This window comes from Balaenoptera musculus, chromosome 5 (assembly GCF_009873245.2).
Source record: "Balaenoptera musculus isolate JJ_BM4_2016_0621 chromosome 5, mBalMus1.pri.v3, whole genome shotgun sequence".
In the NCBI taxonomy this organism is placed as follows: Eukaryota; Metazoa; Chordata; class Mammalia; order Artiodactyla; family Balaenopteridae; genus Balaenoptera; species Balaenoptera musculus.
The window spans coordinates 113,730,454-113,748,423 of record NC_045789.1 but is presented as its reverse complement, the minus strand read 5'-3'; the positions used below and the strand labels follow the sequence as shown (position 1 = coordinate 113,748,423).

At 36.4% G+C, this 17,970-nt stretch overlaps 1 protein-coding gene across 17 annotated transcripts in view; it reads left to right on the top strand.

Moving 5' to 3' along the window:
- CAMK2D (calcium/calmodulin dependent protein kinase II delta) overlaps nt 1-17,970 on the top strand; it is a 288,328-nt gene that overhangs the window by 199,004 nt on the left and 71,354 nt on the right. For 12 of the 17 annotated variants that reach the window (XM_036852771.1, XM_036852755.1, XM_036852757.1 and 9 more), the window contains exons 5-6: nt 4,868-4,933; nt 8,256-8,328. In XM_036852771.1, the coding sequence (XP_036708666.1) occupies nt 4,868-4,933; nt 8,256-8,328 (139 nt within the window). Of the gene's footprint in view, nt 1-4,867; nt 4,934-8,255; nt 8,329-9,265; nt 9,339-17,970 lie in introns of all 17 variants that reach the window. The other 5 variants (XM_036852772.1, XM_036852759.1, XM_036852756.1 and 2 more) reach the window with 1 other exon arrangement.

Here is a 17,970-nt window from a genome sequence, read left to right as displayed (position 1 = left end):
GGTTGACTATATATGTTAGAAGATGGTGCTAAGAAGGCCTGACTTTTCGATTGTACCTCCATAGACTGTTCCCTTAGCTCAGTGGTTCTCATCAGGGACACTAGGGGGACCTTGGGGTGACTGGGAATAGTGGGATTGACACACTGACAAGGTAGTGCTGCTGGCACCTATTGTGGGGCCTGGTGCTGACAGTCTTGCCTATTCAAGGGACCATCCCACGTGGTGAAGGATTGTCTGGCCAGGAAGACCAGTAACACTCCTGTTAATGAACCGTGATCAGCTTCACTCTGACCAGCCCTCACCAGCAGTTGGTCTTACTTTAATCCAAGAATTAAAGGGGATGTAAGTAGGAATGCCTTTATGTCACTGTTCTTCCCAGTCTTTTCACATGATCCTTTGGGCTCTCCAGAGATGTTTGACCTGCTCTTCTCCTGCTCTCCAGCTTGTGTCTAACGGGAAACAATTAGGGCAGCACAATGGGAATAAACAAACCCTTTCTTTCTTGTGCTGTGTGTTCTTGGGAAAAGTCCTTAACCTCCACTAATTCAGTGTGCTCGTGTATAAAACAGAAATAATAGCACTAGTATCTGCCTCATGAGATTGTTGTGTTACAACCCGTAGGGACTTAGAACAGTACTTCGACTTGGCACATGGTGAGCTCCCAATGGATATTTGCTGTTATCGTTCAGCAGTATGGAAGGCAGTGTGCCGGGCACCATGCAGGTAACACAGACAAACACGTCACCGCTCACAGCTTCTGCCCGGGAGGTCACTGGAAGACACACCCGTTACCCAAATGCAAGTCAGCATATGAAATGTTTTTGGACAAACAAACAAAAAATTTGACTATGGTGATTCTTTGCTAACATGACTTCTGCTGTCTCTGTTCAGAGCCTTGGATTTCAGGTCCGGTGGCCTCTGCTCATTGGGTTTGTTCTTCAGCTTTATACTTGGAGTTCCAGGGGGAATTACTCCTTTTTCTAGGAGACACTCCTGGCCCTGCCTTGGAGAGATTGCCTCCTCACTGTGCGTTAGCTGGGCCCTGCTCTAGGTTCCTGTTTTCCAGCGTGGCTACAGCCTGAGGTTCATGGGTTTTACCCCACCACCTTGGGCATGCTCTAATCTCTGCATCATTGCTGGTTCTTGAGTTAACGTGGCGCCATTTTCTCTTCCAAAGTCCAATCTTTGACATCTTGGATGCTAGTAGCTGCTCAGTGTCATAGTCAAAGCTGTAATCCTCAAAATTTTATAAATGCTTTATTCAAGGTGAAACTACTTTCAACTCTTCCTGATATAATTCACAAATATATATACAAGGAGCATGAATAATTCATTCTTTCTGGAAAGCATAAAATGAATCAGCATTCCCATAAATAACAACAGCAACAACAAAAATCTTTTTGATATATGGAGTCTCATCTTTTCATAGTTCTAGAGTTATCATTTTTTCCTGTAAGCTCTAATGTTCTAGAGGTTCATAAATGATAATTAATGCTTCAAATATATAATTGATATGCCTCATATCATACAGATCCCTGACACCAATTTATTCACAAAATCTCTAATTAATTAATCTAACGGTTTATTCATGAGACTGATTTAATTTGTGACTTTGAATGAAACTTCACATAGCATACTAAAAATTTTCCAAAATCTGCAATAACTGCTGCTTAATTTTGTGCTCCATTAAACAATCATGTGAGTATAGAAATGTGTTAAAGTTAGAAAATTCAATAGTTTCTCTTTAAGGCAGTGTGTTCTATTAGAACTCCATTTTTTCCTTCTCAGACATTTATCATACATATAGCAAAATTGATAAAATGGCTTCATTTACACAAGGATATTTTTAAATAATGAGAAAAATGAATGCTAGAAAATGAGAAAGAGTACTGTCAGAGACAGTTGACTATATAATCTCCAACTCTACATAAAACTCTCTATACCCCTTAAATTTGTTTAATTGTTACACCTGACTTTTCAGTATTCTTCTTTAGATACAAACCCCTTAGGAAATAAAACCTATCGTCACGTATGGCTAAATTTTAGTGTTTTCCTTTTTCTTTTTAAGCACATGTATAATCTCTAAACTTATAGTAGATGGGTAGCATGATTTTCTGACTTGGTTAATTCATTTAATCATTATTTCAGTACTCATTAATTGAACAAATGTTATGTCTTAGTTGCTGGGTTCAGTGCTAAGGTAACAAAGATCAGTAAGACCTGATCCTAGTGATTTAGGATCTGACAATTCTCATGGAGTATATAATATATTTAAGAAGCTACTATATATGCAGTAGCAATTTTATTAGTGACAATGGGCTTTTTAATCAATATTTGTAAAACACTTTAACAATCCAAAATTGTTTGTAATATATACAGATTTTCTTGGTACCTGTGGTCAGAAACAAAGATAAATATGAATATATATCATATCTACGTTGGTCACGTTCAAAGGAAGAAATCCCACAAAACTGTTATCATCGTTATAGAGACAGTAATAGATTTGTTGGAAGTTCTTTCTGTCTAATATTTAATTACTTTGTATCATAATTTGTCTAGGGCACACTGTATGATTGTGTTAATATCACAGATTCTAATTGGGAGAAAAACTTAGCTGTGCCAGTAAATGAAATTACATGTGCACATAACCACAGTTTTCAAAACAAGCCCATATGAAGCTTTAAATAGTCATTTTAGATGTCCATTTTATATGTGAAAGTAATAGAATTGAAAATAGTAACTTCAACATTAAAGGACTTACAAATATCCAGAATGCAATGGAGATGGGGGAAAGTTGGGTAAACTTTCAGACAAATTTACAGTTTTTAGTATCACATCTTTTCATTTAGGAGAGGAAAATACAGACGAGAGTAATAATAACTGGTGATCCCTGGAACATGTTATCATTGGATGATATTTCAGAACTTATTAAAGTAAAAAACAAGAACAACCACCAAAAGCTATCTTAGATTAATTTTATCTCACACTCTCTAATGTACATACAGCAAGTTTTATACCTTCACTCGATGCTTGACCAAATGACTCATACCTTCTAAATCTCTAGAAAAGTGGACAGTGTAATTATTGAAAAGGCTGTACTGTGTAGTGATTGAAAGCATGGGCTGTGGAGTGGATGGCCCCCATATGGCACTCAAGGCTGTGTAAAGTTGGGCAAGTTACTTAACTTCTCTGTACTTCCATTTTCTCATCAATAAACTGGGCTAGTGGTAAAACCGTCCTAAATTATGAGAATTTATCAGTTAATATAAAGCTTAGCACACTGCATGTCACATGATAAGTGCTCAACAAATGTTAGCTCTTATGAGATTAAACTCCAAAGCTGAAAGTTTCTTTTAAAATCAAGTCAGATCATAACAGAGGAAGGAATGACTGATAAATACATAAGAAAAGGATTCATTTCACTAATACTCAAATTCGTATTAACATGAGCTAACTTTTTTCCGATTAGGTAGGCATTTTCGTTTATTGACAATAACCATTATTAATAATGATGCGGGCCTGTCGGTACTTTCACAGTGTTGGAGGTACCACCGTTTTGGAAGGTAATTTTCCTTGTCTTCCCAACAAAATTTTAAATGTGCATACTCTTTGATCCAGTAATTTTACTTCTAAGAATTTATCTTCTAATAATACTCTCAAAGATGTGCGTGCACACACGCATACACACTACTTATTTTCAATAGGGGAAAAAAATGCTTCTGACATGAAACAGTGCCCATGATTTAATGTAAAATGAAAAACACAATTAGCCTAATTTTTGTATATTGCACAATCGCACTTTAGTGAGAAAAGTGTTTCTTTGTGTGTGTTTGCAAAGGGAAAAGTATAAATGTTAAAAGATACACAAAAAGTTGGAAGGACACGCATAAAGTTAAAATCGGTTTATTCCTGGGAGTGGAATTGGGATCAAGAGATAGGGGAGGACTTGGTACATTTCCATACTTTAAAATTTTACTACAAAATTACATGACTTCTTAAAATTTAGAAACTCATTTTTTAAGCAGGGAGAAGAAAAGCCTAAGCCAGAGAATCACTGGTTAGGGAATTCTAGCCCCAAAGCAGTAATCTGTTGGACCTGGAGAAGAAATGAATCCCAGAGATAGTTACATCTCCTTATTTAGAGAACCTCGAAGTCCACGGTCTGAATGAACTTCCTGGAGCAACCAAATCTAGTTGCTGAGTTGTGGGGAAGTCTTCACTTTATTAAAAAGGGCAGACAGATATGGCTCCTTCCTAGCTGGCAAGGGGTCACTGCTGCCTCCCAGGCACTGCCAAAACCTGAGTCTTAGTTTACCGGCAAAGACATGGAACATAAAGGAAATTGCTTTACGAGGAAAATCAAGCACTCAGCCCCAAAGTGTATGTATTTTGGAAGGTCACCTCTAGCCCATAAAGGCATGTTCATTGCAGTTTAAAAATCGAGCCCCTCCAGAGAAATACAGCCTGCAAACTCACACTCTACACCCATGATATGTGTTATCCTCTCTTTTTGTTCAGAAAATGTTCCTAAATGGTTCCACACACTTTGTCAGACCTTAGTTAATATTTAGAGAATTGAAGAGTTTCGTAGAAACCATTTTCTATAAGATATGTCTGAGTATATTTATGGTATACAGAAAATTGTATCCTCGGGATCTAGTGATACAAAGGCAAACAGAAAAGATGGAACTGTTTAGATTAATATAAATTGACCATTATGGAGTCTTATAATGTTTTAATATGCTTTATGTTTTGATAATTTTTAAAATAATCTGAACATATATATTCTGTATGAACACTGGTGCAAATCTATTGATGCCTAGTTTTTTCTTCTTTTTCAATGTGAGTATCTTGTTTGTCTTCACAGAGTTACTGGAGGTGAACTGTTTGAAGATATAGTGGCAAGAGAATATTACAGTGAAGCCGACGCCAGGTAAGTGACTTGCCCTGGGCAAGATACAAGACTCAGCACTGAGATGACACTTGTTCAGTATATCTCTCTACAAATATATTATGATGCTTAAGATTATGAGACTTTCATAATACCATCTTGGACTTTTCTTGATGAGTCCCTCTTAATTGATATTTCTCTCTTAAGGATTTCCAAGATGATTCTTTGAAGAAAAAAAAAAACTGTGAATCTGGCCTAAATTTTATTTTTATCTAGTATCTATAGTTAGAATACATATTTTATTTTTTAAAAAAGCCTAACTGGAATGACTTCTGATAAAGAAATATACTTTTTTATCAAAGTTATGAGCTCTCTAGATGCTAGGCTGCCCAGTATGGTAGCCACTAGTCACATATGACTCTTTTTTTTTAAAATTTATTTTATTGAAGTATAGGTGATACTATGTTACAATGTTGTGTTAATTTCTGCTGTACAGCAAAGTGATTCAGTTATACATATATATATTCTTTTCCTTATTCTTTTCTGCTATGGTTTATCACAGGATATTGAATATAGTTCCATGTGCTATATATTGTAGGACCTTGTTGTTTATGCATATGACTCTTAATTTCAATTTCAATTAATTAAAATTAAATAAAATAAAAAGTTCAGTTCCTCAGTTGCACTAGCCCCATTTCAAGTGCTTAATTGCACGAGTGGCTAGCGGCAACCGACTGGACGTAGCAGATATAAAGCATCTCCCTCATCACAGAAGTTCCATGAACAGCCCATGTCTAATCAGAGGCCATAAAAAGAAACAGACTCCAAAAGGCCCAGTGGTCTCCTTCAGGCATTATGAGCTGTTTAACGCTTTGGAAATTTCATTAACGTCCTTGGAACTCTCACTCGAAAAAATATTTATTCAGGTACTTCAGAGGATTCAAGAGGATTTCCCAATCTTGTTAATTGGCAAAATTTTTTACAGAAGTTAGAAATGGCTAACATTTTGTCTAATTTGAGACTTCCTAGGCAATGTTTTTGGAGTGAAGTAACATTAATCTACTTGCTTAGACATTACTTAGACTGTTTGGTGTTAATTTCCTTGGCATTTCTTACATATATTCTGCAGTTGGTACTCATTTTGAAAAATCTGGCCCTGGCTCATTATTAGCAATATAAATGAGATGTTTTATATATATTCTGTTACTGGTGGTCTGTGCCTGCTGGTTCTCTATCTAATGCTTTCAGAGCTTCCAAAGGCTGCTAATCCCCCTGCAGCCTGGCCCTCAGCAGATAGTCAGCTGATAGAAGGTTCCCCATCCCTCCAAAGTAGCACATGTATACACAGGCTCACTTCTAAATTTCTAATTAATCTTTTTGGTTTAATGCTACTGTTTATGACATTTTGTGAATCTTCTCTGCACATGACTACACTCTAATTTTTTAATGGAATTTTTCCTGCAAAAGTCAAATAGAAAGTTCCATGTCACTTAGGCTATAATGAGTGAATCATCACTTGTTCAGTTTAAGCCAGATCCTCACATTAGGCCTCTGAAAAGGGCTTCAGAATAGCCTTGGAAGTAGCTATTTGCCCACTTTCCAAGAGAGTAATCTTTTTAATCAAAGTAATAAAAAAAAGTTAGGGAATTTCCTTTATTTTTCTTTTCAAAGTTATGTTAAACAGGTTGTTATTGTGTTTCAAAATATTGGTTGAAATTAATCTAGAGACCATTTTCACTATTGAGCAGCCCTACAGATAACAGGATAGACCCTCAGTTGGTTGGATCATTTCATATGCATGCTTATATTAAATTTTGGAATTTACTCTGGGATACATTTTAGGATAGGTCCCACACATAATCAAGGAGAAGAAGCATTCTCTTCTCAACTACAAGCGTAGAGAGCAAATAATTTGTAAAAATCTGACTAGTACTAGTCCTCAAGAAGTTAAGAATTGAATTCATTCTCACTGGTAACATATGGTGAAGTTTATTTAATATGAATTCATGTTTACTTCTTTATTTTCTGTTATTCATTAAGCCCAATAACTTATACCAGTGGTTTGAGATGAGAGAGTGAAGTATTCCTAAAAAGTAGTATAAAGTGAACATTATTGTAGAAGGAAAAAGAGTCATATGATTTAACACATAATTACCAACACTCCAATAAGCTGTATAGTCAAAAACAACCAATATGAAGCTGTTTTAGTGGTACACTTAATCAAGTTAGAGCTAGAAAATCACAATTCTGATCAATTTTGTGACATGTTGTAATAAATCAGATGGTGATTACTTTTTTTTAATTCAAGAATTTACTTTGGAGTAGTATTATTTTGTACATTAAATGATTGAAAATATCCTCATTAAAGTATTTGCTTAATCCTTATATGAATGAATGTAGAATGAATGAATGTCTGTATATACCTGCATTTGAATCGCATAGTGAACTTGTACAGAATTCATCAGTGTGATATGTTCTACATTACTGTATGTCATATGACAGCTCATGGGACCTTATAGGTGCCCATCGATGACGTCTACCGTAGAATTTAATTAGCAGTCTATTTGACATCAGTGAGCCTTTAATAAGAATAGCATAAGTTGTGCATTTTAACATAGTAATAAGCATAAGTTTTCCTTCACTGGGGTGTATGAAAATGTGTCTAACAACCAGCAGTGCTGCAGGGGATTTTAAATTTTATTTATGTTTTGTAAGTTCTTAGCCCTTCCCCAGAGTATGACTATACTGAAGAGGAGTTTGTTTTATGCCATGGGTTTACTTTAAATTCTCCCTGTTATTGGAGACGTGCATTAGTTTTCCTATTAATATATTATACAAGCAGCACCATTTCTAAGTCAAAATGGTAAATGTCTCCCTCCATTTTTTTTGACCTTTGTTTCACCTGCCACTTCATCTGTTTACCCTCTTGTTTCAACACCTATGTTTAATTGTGACCTCAGATTTTAAACAGTTTAGATGTGTATGAGAAATACCCATAAATTTTATTTCACTGAAGAATTTTCCCAGAACACTGTGGGAATTATTTATAAAATTTTCTCCCTGAATATGGAAATATTGACTTCTGTATACAAATGATTTAATTTATGGAGTTGCAATGCAAAACACACAGCTCAAATTGTTTTGTCTGAATATGTCACAAATTCTATGTTGGATGTCATTTTTGTTAGAACCAGAATTAGCTTTATTCAGCATTATTTAATTCCAGTGTAAAGCTAAAAAAATTTGAAAAATATAATTTTTGTTTGTTGTTTGTTTCGTTCGAACTTTCATTTTATTTTGTATTCAATGTGATTATGTGCCTTTAAAATGTTCTCCCTTCCATTCTGCCCTTGTATCTTTGCAGTCATTGTATACAGCAGATTCTAGAAAGTGTAAATCATTGTCACCTAAATGGCATAGTTCACAGGGACCTGAAGGTCAGTATATGGAGTCCATAAATCTGAATCAAAGGAAGTTTTTTTGTTTTTTTTTTCTGGGGAAAGGGCAGAGGGTGGGTATTTAAAATGGTTCCCTTGCCTTTCCCAACTTTTCCCTAAAATGACTAAATGATGAAATGATAATGCATGATGGCTCTTTCAGTTTGCTCATCTACAGGCTAAATATACATCATAGCAAAAAGGAAAGGACAGTATTGAGAACACAACCTGTTAACGTTTCCGAGGAGTAAACCACCAGAGGCAGTTTGGGGGCAGGCTTTCCTGAGGTGACCAGCATTTGCCTGGAGATAAACTTGGCCTGTGATGTATGTCCGCCTGTAGATTTAAACACCACTTCTGTTCTGAGACCATGGGTTGCTGTAGCAGAACAACTGGTTACGCATTGCTCCATTTGAGTCTGATGAACCCTCAGGCAAGAGATAATAATTGCCAGCTAAATTAAAGCATGCGAAGTTAATGATTTATCAAAAATTCATTACGTATCCTAATTTAACCTTAATGGTGCCTTGACTGCTAACGTGACAGCTTTGGAATGATACTAGAAAAATGGGAGAGAAGAGAGAAACAGCTTTTTTTGTGTGGGGTGGAGGTGGAGCACAAAAGCTATAAAAATTATAGTTGTGTTCCAGTTCATTTCCTGTGAGGATTTATAACCGGGAAATGAGCTCCTGAATTAAATATTTTTAAGATGGATTTTTCTAGAACAAGTGGACCCACATTTTGGCTCACATCTGGCAAGATCCTGACTGTTCTGAGGTAGTAGTCACTCTACTTGAGCATGTTTACATTACTGAAGATGTTTAAATACAACCCCAGTTGTCTGCTAGTTTTGCACTTTAACCCAGTCTCTCTGAGGCTATACAGACAGTGAGTGTAAGCTTGGAACTAACACACGCCCCCTGGTGTTTGCATGCAGTCATTGCATTCAGCAGATCCTGGAGGCTGTGCTACACTGCCATCAGATGGGCGTAGTCCATCGGGACCTGAAGGTGAGTAATGAATGCCCTTGGAGAAGACAAACCACCACACAATTCCTAATGACTGTTCAGCTGCAGTTATACCTGTAAAGGCAAAAATATGAGCAGTAAAGTTGTGTGGACTCATTCTGACACATTACAAAGACACTTTCCCTCGCCACAATCATCTCTTCTCTAATGCACACTTGAGACTTACATAAATCCCATTTCATCCAGAGAGAAACCATTGCCTAACATTAACAATAAATAGGTTATATTTCCTTCTTCCTAAGAATGGGTGCAGCATTTAATGTGATTTTGAGTAGGACTGATGATCTCTTTCTTTCTAAACTTGTTCTGTGGGCATAATAATATGTTTGTTGATCAAACATGTGATTTTATAGTCATATTATATTTACCTAATATGTAAATGGTTATCAGAATTATAAGTTAAATAGAGATAAATGTATTAGGTAGATTTTTGGCCCAAGTGATTGATGCTAAAGAATCCCATTCTGGGTGCTGAAGTCTCTTTCCCTTAACATTAGTCCCAGGAATTCTGAGGACATTGAGGCTCCCTGGGTTTTTATTTATTTATATTCCTAGGGGCCAAGATATCATTGCCTTTTAAAACAGATGGAAAAAGGGTAAAACAAATTTTATTATCAAATAGTATATTTGATACTAATACTTTTAAGACTTGACTCAGCTTCTGATAACCATTGAGGTTGAAAATTGTTTAGATCATTTAGAAATTAAATATTTCAGAGAAGACTATCCTTTTATTAATTTTCTGACCTCTTCTCTTGGCATTCTAGCTTTACTTATGAAATTTCAGAGAAATAGTGAAGGCCTAGAAATTTAAATGGAGAGAAACTCCTGGGTGGGGGAAATAGCAAATGTGAGCATTGTATAGTTGTGATTTTTCATCTGAAACCTCAGCCTTTTCCAGGCTTTAGTACAAAGGTGGCAAAGGATAATTTAGAATGTCTTGAACTGTAATGTGTTCAGTGGGAGGACCTAGGCTGGTTTCTCTAGTCTTCTCTAGTTATAGTAAATTGTAAACCTGTAGTTTCCATTCATTTAGTATGTTCTACAAGAATATATCTCTAACGATCCACAGTGAGTTACTTGAAGATGTGATTTGTAAGCAAAACATTGCCTTAGTTTTCTAGAATCTTCCTTTAATTTTCAGTTTGAATCTGAGAGCTTTCCATGTCTAAAGGAAAAGTAGGTTAATGACTTGTTCTTTTGGAGAACCAAGATAGGACTGTGTCCATCTGCTAACACCAAATTTACCCATCAGGATAAAGGAAAAATAATATGTTCCTGTGAAAATCCATATATTTGGCAATCACCTCAAAAATTCCTTACTAGCCATGTAAAGACAGTGCCCCTTTTTGTTACTTCTTAGAACTCACAATGCTACTTTTCCTTTTTAAGTGAACGTATTTAGACCTACACATTATTTTTGCTATTTAATAAAGTTATCATTTGAAACATTTTACTACATTTATGTAATTATAAGTATACTCTAAAAGCCAAGGATGAAAAATGTGAATTCTATTCCATGACTTTCAAAATATATTTTGTGAGGTCATGATATTGCCCTTTTGTAAGTGTCCAAACTCAGCAGAGCTCTTCAAAGACCGGAACTCCCTTCCTTCCTTCCTTCTTTCCTTCCTTCCTTCCTTCCTTCCTTTTTATTTATTTATTTATTTATTTATTTATGGCTGTGTTGGGTCTTTGTTGCTGCACACGGGCTTTCTTTAGTTCACCAGGGAAGTCCCCAAAGACTGTAACTTTAATCAGAGATGGCAGTGAGCCTAGGATGTGGGTGGGGAAGAAAAATATATTTTCTGACATATGAGCTAAAGTCACTAATTAAAAACTCAGGCAGGTGATTTCCAGAGAGGCTACTACTAAAAGAAATAGCCTGCTGCATCACCCATGAGATTTCTTGCAAGGGAGAAAAGTGTTTTTGCTTTCTATTCTTACTCTGATTTTAGGAGAGGATAGAGATGAACTTCTGATAGAGCTTGTTATAATTTCTATAATTGTCTTAGTTTCTATCAAATTGCTGACTTGGATAAACTTCAGTTGAGTCTAGTTCTCATGCTTGTTTCAATAGGCCATGACATAAATATACTAAGAGAGGCCCAAACTTGTGCGTGAGAGACAACTTATGCACACCTTAAGTGTGCTCAGTCACTGGCTTTGATTTGTGTCTTTTATACCCACCATGCATAGTCTGATAAGTATACAACTTACAATAGCATATTTACCAATATATTAAAATGAAAAAGATCAACTGCTGAAACCTATTATCAGGCTTTAATCAAAATACTGCCCTTACTACTATTGGGCCATATATTTTTGTTTCCCTGTCATGATTCATATGTTAATTCATGTACACTACAGGCATGCAGTTTAATTTGTCCATATCAGTGAGATAAAAACACAGGAAGTATTACATTTTTCATCATTATCACAGACACCTGTGAGCGTAGGCGTACTGTACAGTTTGTTTATAAATCCCTCCTAGGATAATAGCTATTTAACGTATTGTGTTCCTTTACAGTACCTAATGTGGGACCTTATACCTTGTTAATACTTGCAGCATAGTCCTTTAATTTAGGAATGAATAAAGTTCAACCAAAAGCACATTTATAATATAAAAGACAACATTGAATAAAACAGATTGTTGTGTATGTTAACTAATGTTGAATGAAATAGAGGATAAGCATATCCTCTTTGATACAGTGATAGCATACAGATCTCGGTTTGAATAGTTGAATAACTGCCACACTTGGGGGCTTATTAGACAGTAGAATCCACCAGATGGAAACTTACCGAGACCTAGAGACAAGGCTAAGGCACAGCAGGCACAGCAGAAACAACAACAGGAGAAAGTTCAGGGTGGTGGGATGTTGGCATAACAGAAGCATGTCAGTCAGCACCAGGCAGTATCCATTGGATACGTGGACCACTACCTTTGTCTAAGGTGCATTCAGTGTCAGGCCAATTGATGTAGATTCAAGCAATATTAGGGACATATAGCAGTGCTAACGTAATTATAGGACTATAGTTCAGGTATATGACTCTAGTCTTTGAGAGGGTTTGAATCAAAGCAGAACCTTAATAATAAAAATGGCCACAGCTGCCATTTATAAGCAGTTACTGTATACCCTGCACTGTATCATCATATTAATCTTCAGAACAACTTCATGAGGAAGGCACTATGACCATCCCCATGTTACCTAAGGGGAGATTTGACAACCATGAGTAGAAGAACTTACTCAAGGTCACTCAGCTAGCAAGACAGGATTTGTGCCCAAGCAGTTGGGTTCCAGGGTCTGCAAGCTTAATCACTACCACTTCTCAATTCAGTTAGATAAATGAGTTGAAAACCATTATAGAGATCAAAGAATAGTTCAAAACAATGATGGGAAAATAATCTTGCGAGCAATATTAAGAATTATTTGGGAAAATGGGTCTAAATTTAGTGAGTCAAGGGATTAAAATAATCCCCACCTATGGATTTTCATAGCTATACAAAATTTGTATCATTAGGGATAAGAGAATAAGGCATATTTAAGATTTAATGTAGAGTAGGAGGGCAGCATAATTTGACAAAAGACTGGTATAAAAAGCAAAAATGTCCCATTTAGAAAATCAGTAAAGTGGCATTGTCCACAGCCTTTGGAAACTGAGACATCGAGAAGAACGAAATGGATTTGCCACATTTAATTTAGGCCACATCAAGACAATCACTTTGGAGTGCTTAAAAATAGATTGTTTATGAAGAGTGGTGTTGGATATTTGTGAACTGCTGATTAAAAATTCAGGTATCAAAAGAGAAGAACAAACATTAATCAGACATTTCTTGAGCACCTACCACGGCCCTGTCTGGGCTGTGGGCATATATTACAGAGCAAAACAAAAACAGACCTTGTATGTATGGAACGTACAGGCTGGTGAATTAAAGATCACTTAAATATATGTGGAAAATGTATCTGTTCTGTGCGTCCCAGAAAGAAGGAAGTACATCAGACAAGCGCTGCATCCAAAAATATATTAGGTCGAAAAGAGGCTGCAGTAACAAGTGACAACTCTCGATGTCACAGAAAATAAAGGCATATCAAGTCAGATGTGTTGTCTCATTTAGGACCCGGGAGAATACAATTTCTGTGAATCGGTTGACAGAAGAAAGTAAGTCAAAGGAGACAGTTATATAGCTGTGCTTTTTCAAGTAACCATATTTCACACAAAGTAGTAAGATTTCTTCAGTTTGGAGTGTATCAGAAATGGTTACTAAACTACTTCATAAACAGCTATCTGGATAGGAGGCTTCATACATACAACTGAATCTTTTAGCAACAAATCAGCACCAGTGAATTGCCTAAGTGGAAAATACTGTCTTTCTTAAAGCCTACCTCCTGAAGAACAGTGTTTAGACGGGTAGATGGATATGAGAGTGATAGGTAGGTAGATAGATAGATAGTTGAATAGATATAGATATTTAAATGAAGATAGTAATTCTGGAGATTTGGGGGGATTTTTAACAGTTTCATAGAAATGTCAATAAAATCGAATGTATGACCAGAAAAGAAAGGAATTCATTTTCTGGGACTCTGACAAGCATTCAGTAAATCCTTGTCACCATGGGTGGTAGATAATATCAAATAGTGAATTAATTCTACATTTAGCATAATTATAAAATCACAATTATTCCACTTTTCTCAGAGCCATCTTTTTAAAAAAATGTTTAAAGAACACATCACTTGTGCATAATGTATGTCTAGCTATATTAGAAACAAACTATACATGTGACAAATTCCATAATTCATTTAGTCATTCTAGTATTTCTTTATGGAGTACGTAGTGTATGTCAGGCTGTGGAGAAACAGCTGATTGGGGAAGTCCCACTGGGGTTCTTTTTTTTTTTTTAATTTATTTATTTTTGTTTATTTATGGCTGTGTTGGGTCTTCGTTTCTGTGCGAGGGCTTTCTCTAGTTGCGGCAAGCGGGGGCCACTCTTCATCGCGGTGCGCGGGCCTCTCACTATCGCGGCCTCTCTTGTTGCGGAGCACAGGCTCCAGATGCGCAGGCTCAGTAATTGTGGCTCACGGGCCCAGTCGCTCCGCGGCATGTGGGATCTTCCCAGACCAAGGCTCGAACCCGTGTGTCCTGCATTGGCAGGCAGATTCTCAACCACTGCGCCACCAGGGAAGCCCCCGCCAATGGGGCTCTTTCAAGCTACTTGATAGTGTGTGCTGATAATGCAGAGGCAAATCAAGAAACAGTAATGGAATACTGAGTGATTCTTACGAACTTGCTCATATATGCACGATGATAGAAATAGTACTTCCTCATCACAAACTCACCGTGCATGCATCAGCTAGAAATTCCCCGTGCTAAGTACATAAATTCAGGTATCCATGCCATGTGAAAATAAAAGCAAAAGTCACTTGTACCACGTGCACAAAAGGACCTCCACCGTGTGCATGAGCGAGCCTGATATTCAGGCTTTTTAATTCATGCAAAATTTCATTTAGTTGATTTCTAGGAGCTTTGTTCACACCTTCTTTGGCAAAGGCTGAAAATGCACCAAAGCACTGACTGATTAACTTCATGTTGAAATATTGAGGCTTTCCAATAGAAGAAAGAAATTTTAAAAGACAATTTTACTTCTTAAAAGCTAATATCCAAGGGAATGTAAGCATCAAATAATATAGAATAATAAAACTAATAACTTGCTTTATAATATTCATTAAAATAATATTCATTAAAAATGTTTTGCTTTTTTAAAAAAGTAAAACACACATGATTTCACTACCCTTATAATTTCCAAATGTTTGAGTTTCATTGGTTAGATAGATATCACGTATGTGCACAGATAAATCTGTGATATCACTAATGTTGAAGATGTTAATGTGACTAATGTTAAAGATGATCATCGCCTTTGCTCAATCAGTTCCTTAATAAAGATCATGCTAGGGCTTCCCTGGTGGCGCAGTGGTTGAGAATCTGCCTGCCAATGCAGGGGACACGGGTTCGAGCCCTGGTCTGGGAAGATCCCACATGCCGCGGAGCAACTGGGCCCGTGAGCCACCATTGCTGAGCCTGCGCATCTGGAGCCTGTGCTCCGCAACAAGAGAGGCCGCGATAGTGAGAGGCCCGCGCACCGCGATGAGGAGTGGCCCCCACTTGCCACAACTAGAGAAAGCCCTTGCACAGAAACGAAGACCCAACACAGCCATAAATAATAAATAAATTAATTAAAAAAAAAAAGATCATGCTAATTGAGAAATCCTCATGATGTGTTTATGAGATTTTTGAGAAGCAAAATCAAAATTACGTCTTTTTCATAAGTTTCCCCTTGTTTTATTTGATTATGGGTCATAAATATTTTTGACTACTTTAAATTCTCCTAAAAATATCTGCTGAATAGACTACCTTTTGAAAATGAATGATTTTTGTACCATCAGAGGAGCTTCCTCAGTATCACGTCTTTTAAAAGGAAGGGATCAGGAAATCTGGCCTCAAGTCCTTGCTTCATCGTTTTGAACCTCTCTACCTCAAACTGAAGGGTTTGAATGATTTTATCTCCCAAGTCTCTTCCAGTTCTGAAAGTGATTCCAGCAAGTTGCCTCGGTACTTTGAGATACTTGGACAGTTTCAAGAAAATCCCAAATCACAATGGAAGTAGTTGCCATTGTATCCATATGGAAGTACAGAACAAAACTTGCAAACAGTTGCTGCTCATTACAGCTGATATGCTATAAATGGTTGTTGACACTAAGACCAGATGTCGTGGAAAATCCTGCATCATTAGGAAGCAATGGGGCGGGGAGGGAACCTGTGTGTGAGAATGTCAGTAGAATCTATTTAAAAACCAACCTAAACAGTGATGCATTATAAGAATTTAGAGATAATCTCAATGTGTAAATATTAACATAATAGATTGCACTTAATTTAGAAATACAGACATTTCTCAAGTCATGAGCATTCATTACAGATATTCAATGTTATGCACATTGAAATGGCCAGCTGCACTGCAGTATAATAGCTAATCACTAACGCATATAATGTCCCTTACGAGCCCCTGTGATTAAATCCAGTGGGATTTTATAATTTTATATATACTGTTTTGAGATAAAATATGTATCTATAATGTTCATTTGTGAGATGAAGAATTAGTTAATTAGCTTCAAGAGCCTAAATTGCCCCAATCCACATAGTTAATAACAGTCAGGACCAGGAAATAAATCCAGGCCTTCACCCTCTTTCTAGATCATTGTGCTGCCCGTTTCTCTCATAGTGCTGTGCCCCATGATCAACCATAGTTGTGTTGGAAGGCCTGAGTTTCTGATCTCACCTTTCTCATTTGTTTTAGAAAATCAAAATAATAGAATATTAGCAGTGAAGAATGTAAAGGTCATCCTTTCTAAAGAAGTAGCCACTGATTAGGTGAGAGATTCTACTGTTTCAGCTTTTGTGGAATACAACCACATATTATCTTAATTTCTGTGGACATTCATAATCTGAACTAACCTACTTGCCAGTGAACTTTTATAGCGCAGTATGTTTTTAAGTTGGAGGCCATATGAATGGTAGTAGTTAAAGAAAATCAGAATAACTGTGTGGTGCCCTGGTTTAAATGCTGCTTTAGAAATTCTTGGTGATGAAGCCTTCCATATCCTTACAGAACATGGTAATAAGATTATTCAAACAAATATATTCCAAAGAATTGTATATAAGTGTGTGTGATATTTTTAATGTTTCTTTATAAAGCAAATGAGCCTTTAATAAAGTCAGTAATCATCCTAATTTTTCAGTTTGCATTCCATAATTCTATATTTTAGGTTTGCCTAAAAGATATGCTTAAACATGAAGCCATTTCAGTGCTATTTATTTTTAAATCTATACAGTAACCTTGAAATAGACATGCCTTTTCCTGTGCATAACTGCAGCTGAACAGTCTTCACGGGTATAAGGTGAAACACTGATCCAGATGGATTTATTATTTCCTGGATGACTCACAAGGCCCTACAGAGAGGTCTTCTAGGTCGTCTCTAGGTATGAATATTTGCCCCAGTCATTCAAGAGGCCATGCATGATAAAACTCTAAGGTGTTCCCTTTCTTCTGAATTGGCAGATACCTGGTGTTTAAGGGCATAATGCACACAGCACTGCCCAGAACTTTTTGATTTATTGATAAGAATAAAAGCACATTAAATTGTTTATTCACTGATGACACTGGCATTTGCTCACTTGAGATCTGAAAGACCTAAAATGATTGTGATTTCTAAAGTGATTGGAACTCTTTCCCTGAATGAGTCTGTGCTTGACAAATTAGGACAGATGTGTATTAGCAGAGCTCTCTGACATCTCAATGCTTTTGAACATGAAGGTTACAGAGAAATAAACTATCACTTACAGTTTAATGTGGTTTTTTCCAAGTTATTTATTCCATAAATGAATAGCTGGGAGTCACTTCTTAATTAAAGTAAAAGGTACATGAGTGCAGTGGACCATAAACTTTAGTTGTGAAAATAAAATGTCAAATATTGATGATATAGCATGGTTAGATACTATAGTATATTGATAGATGAACAAGAGTTCCAAATAATGTCAAATGTTAGATTTTACTAAAAGTTAT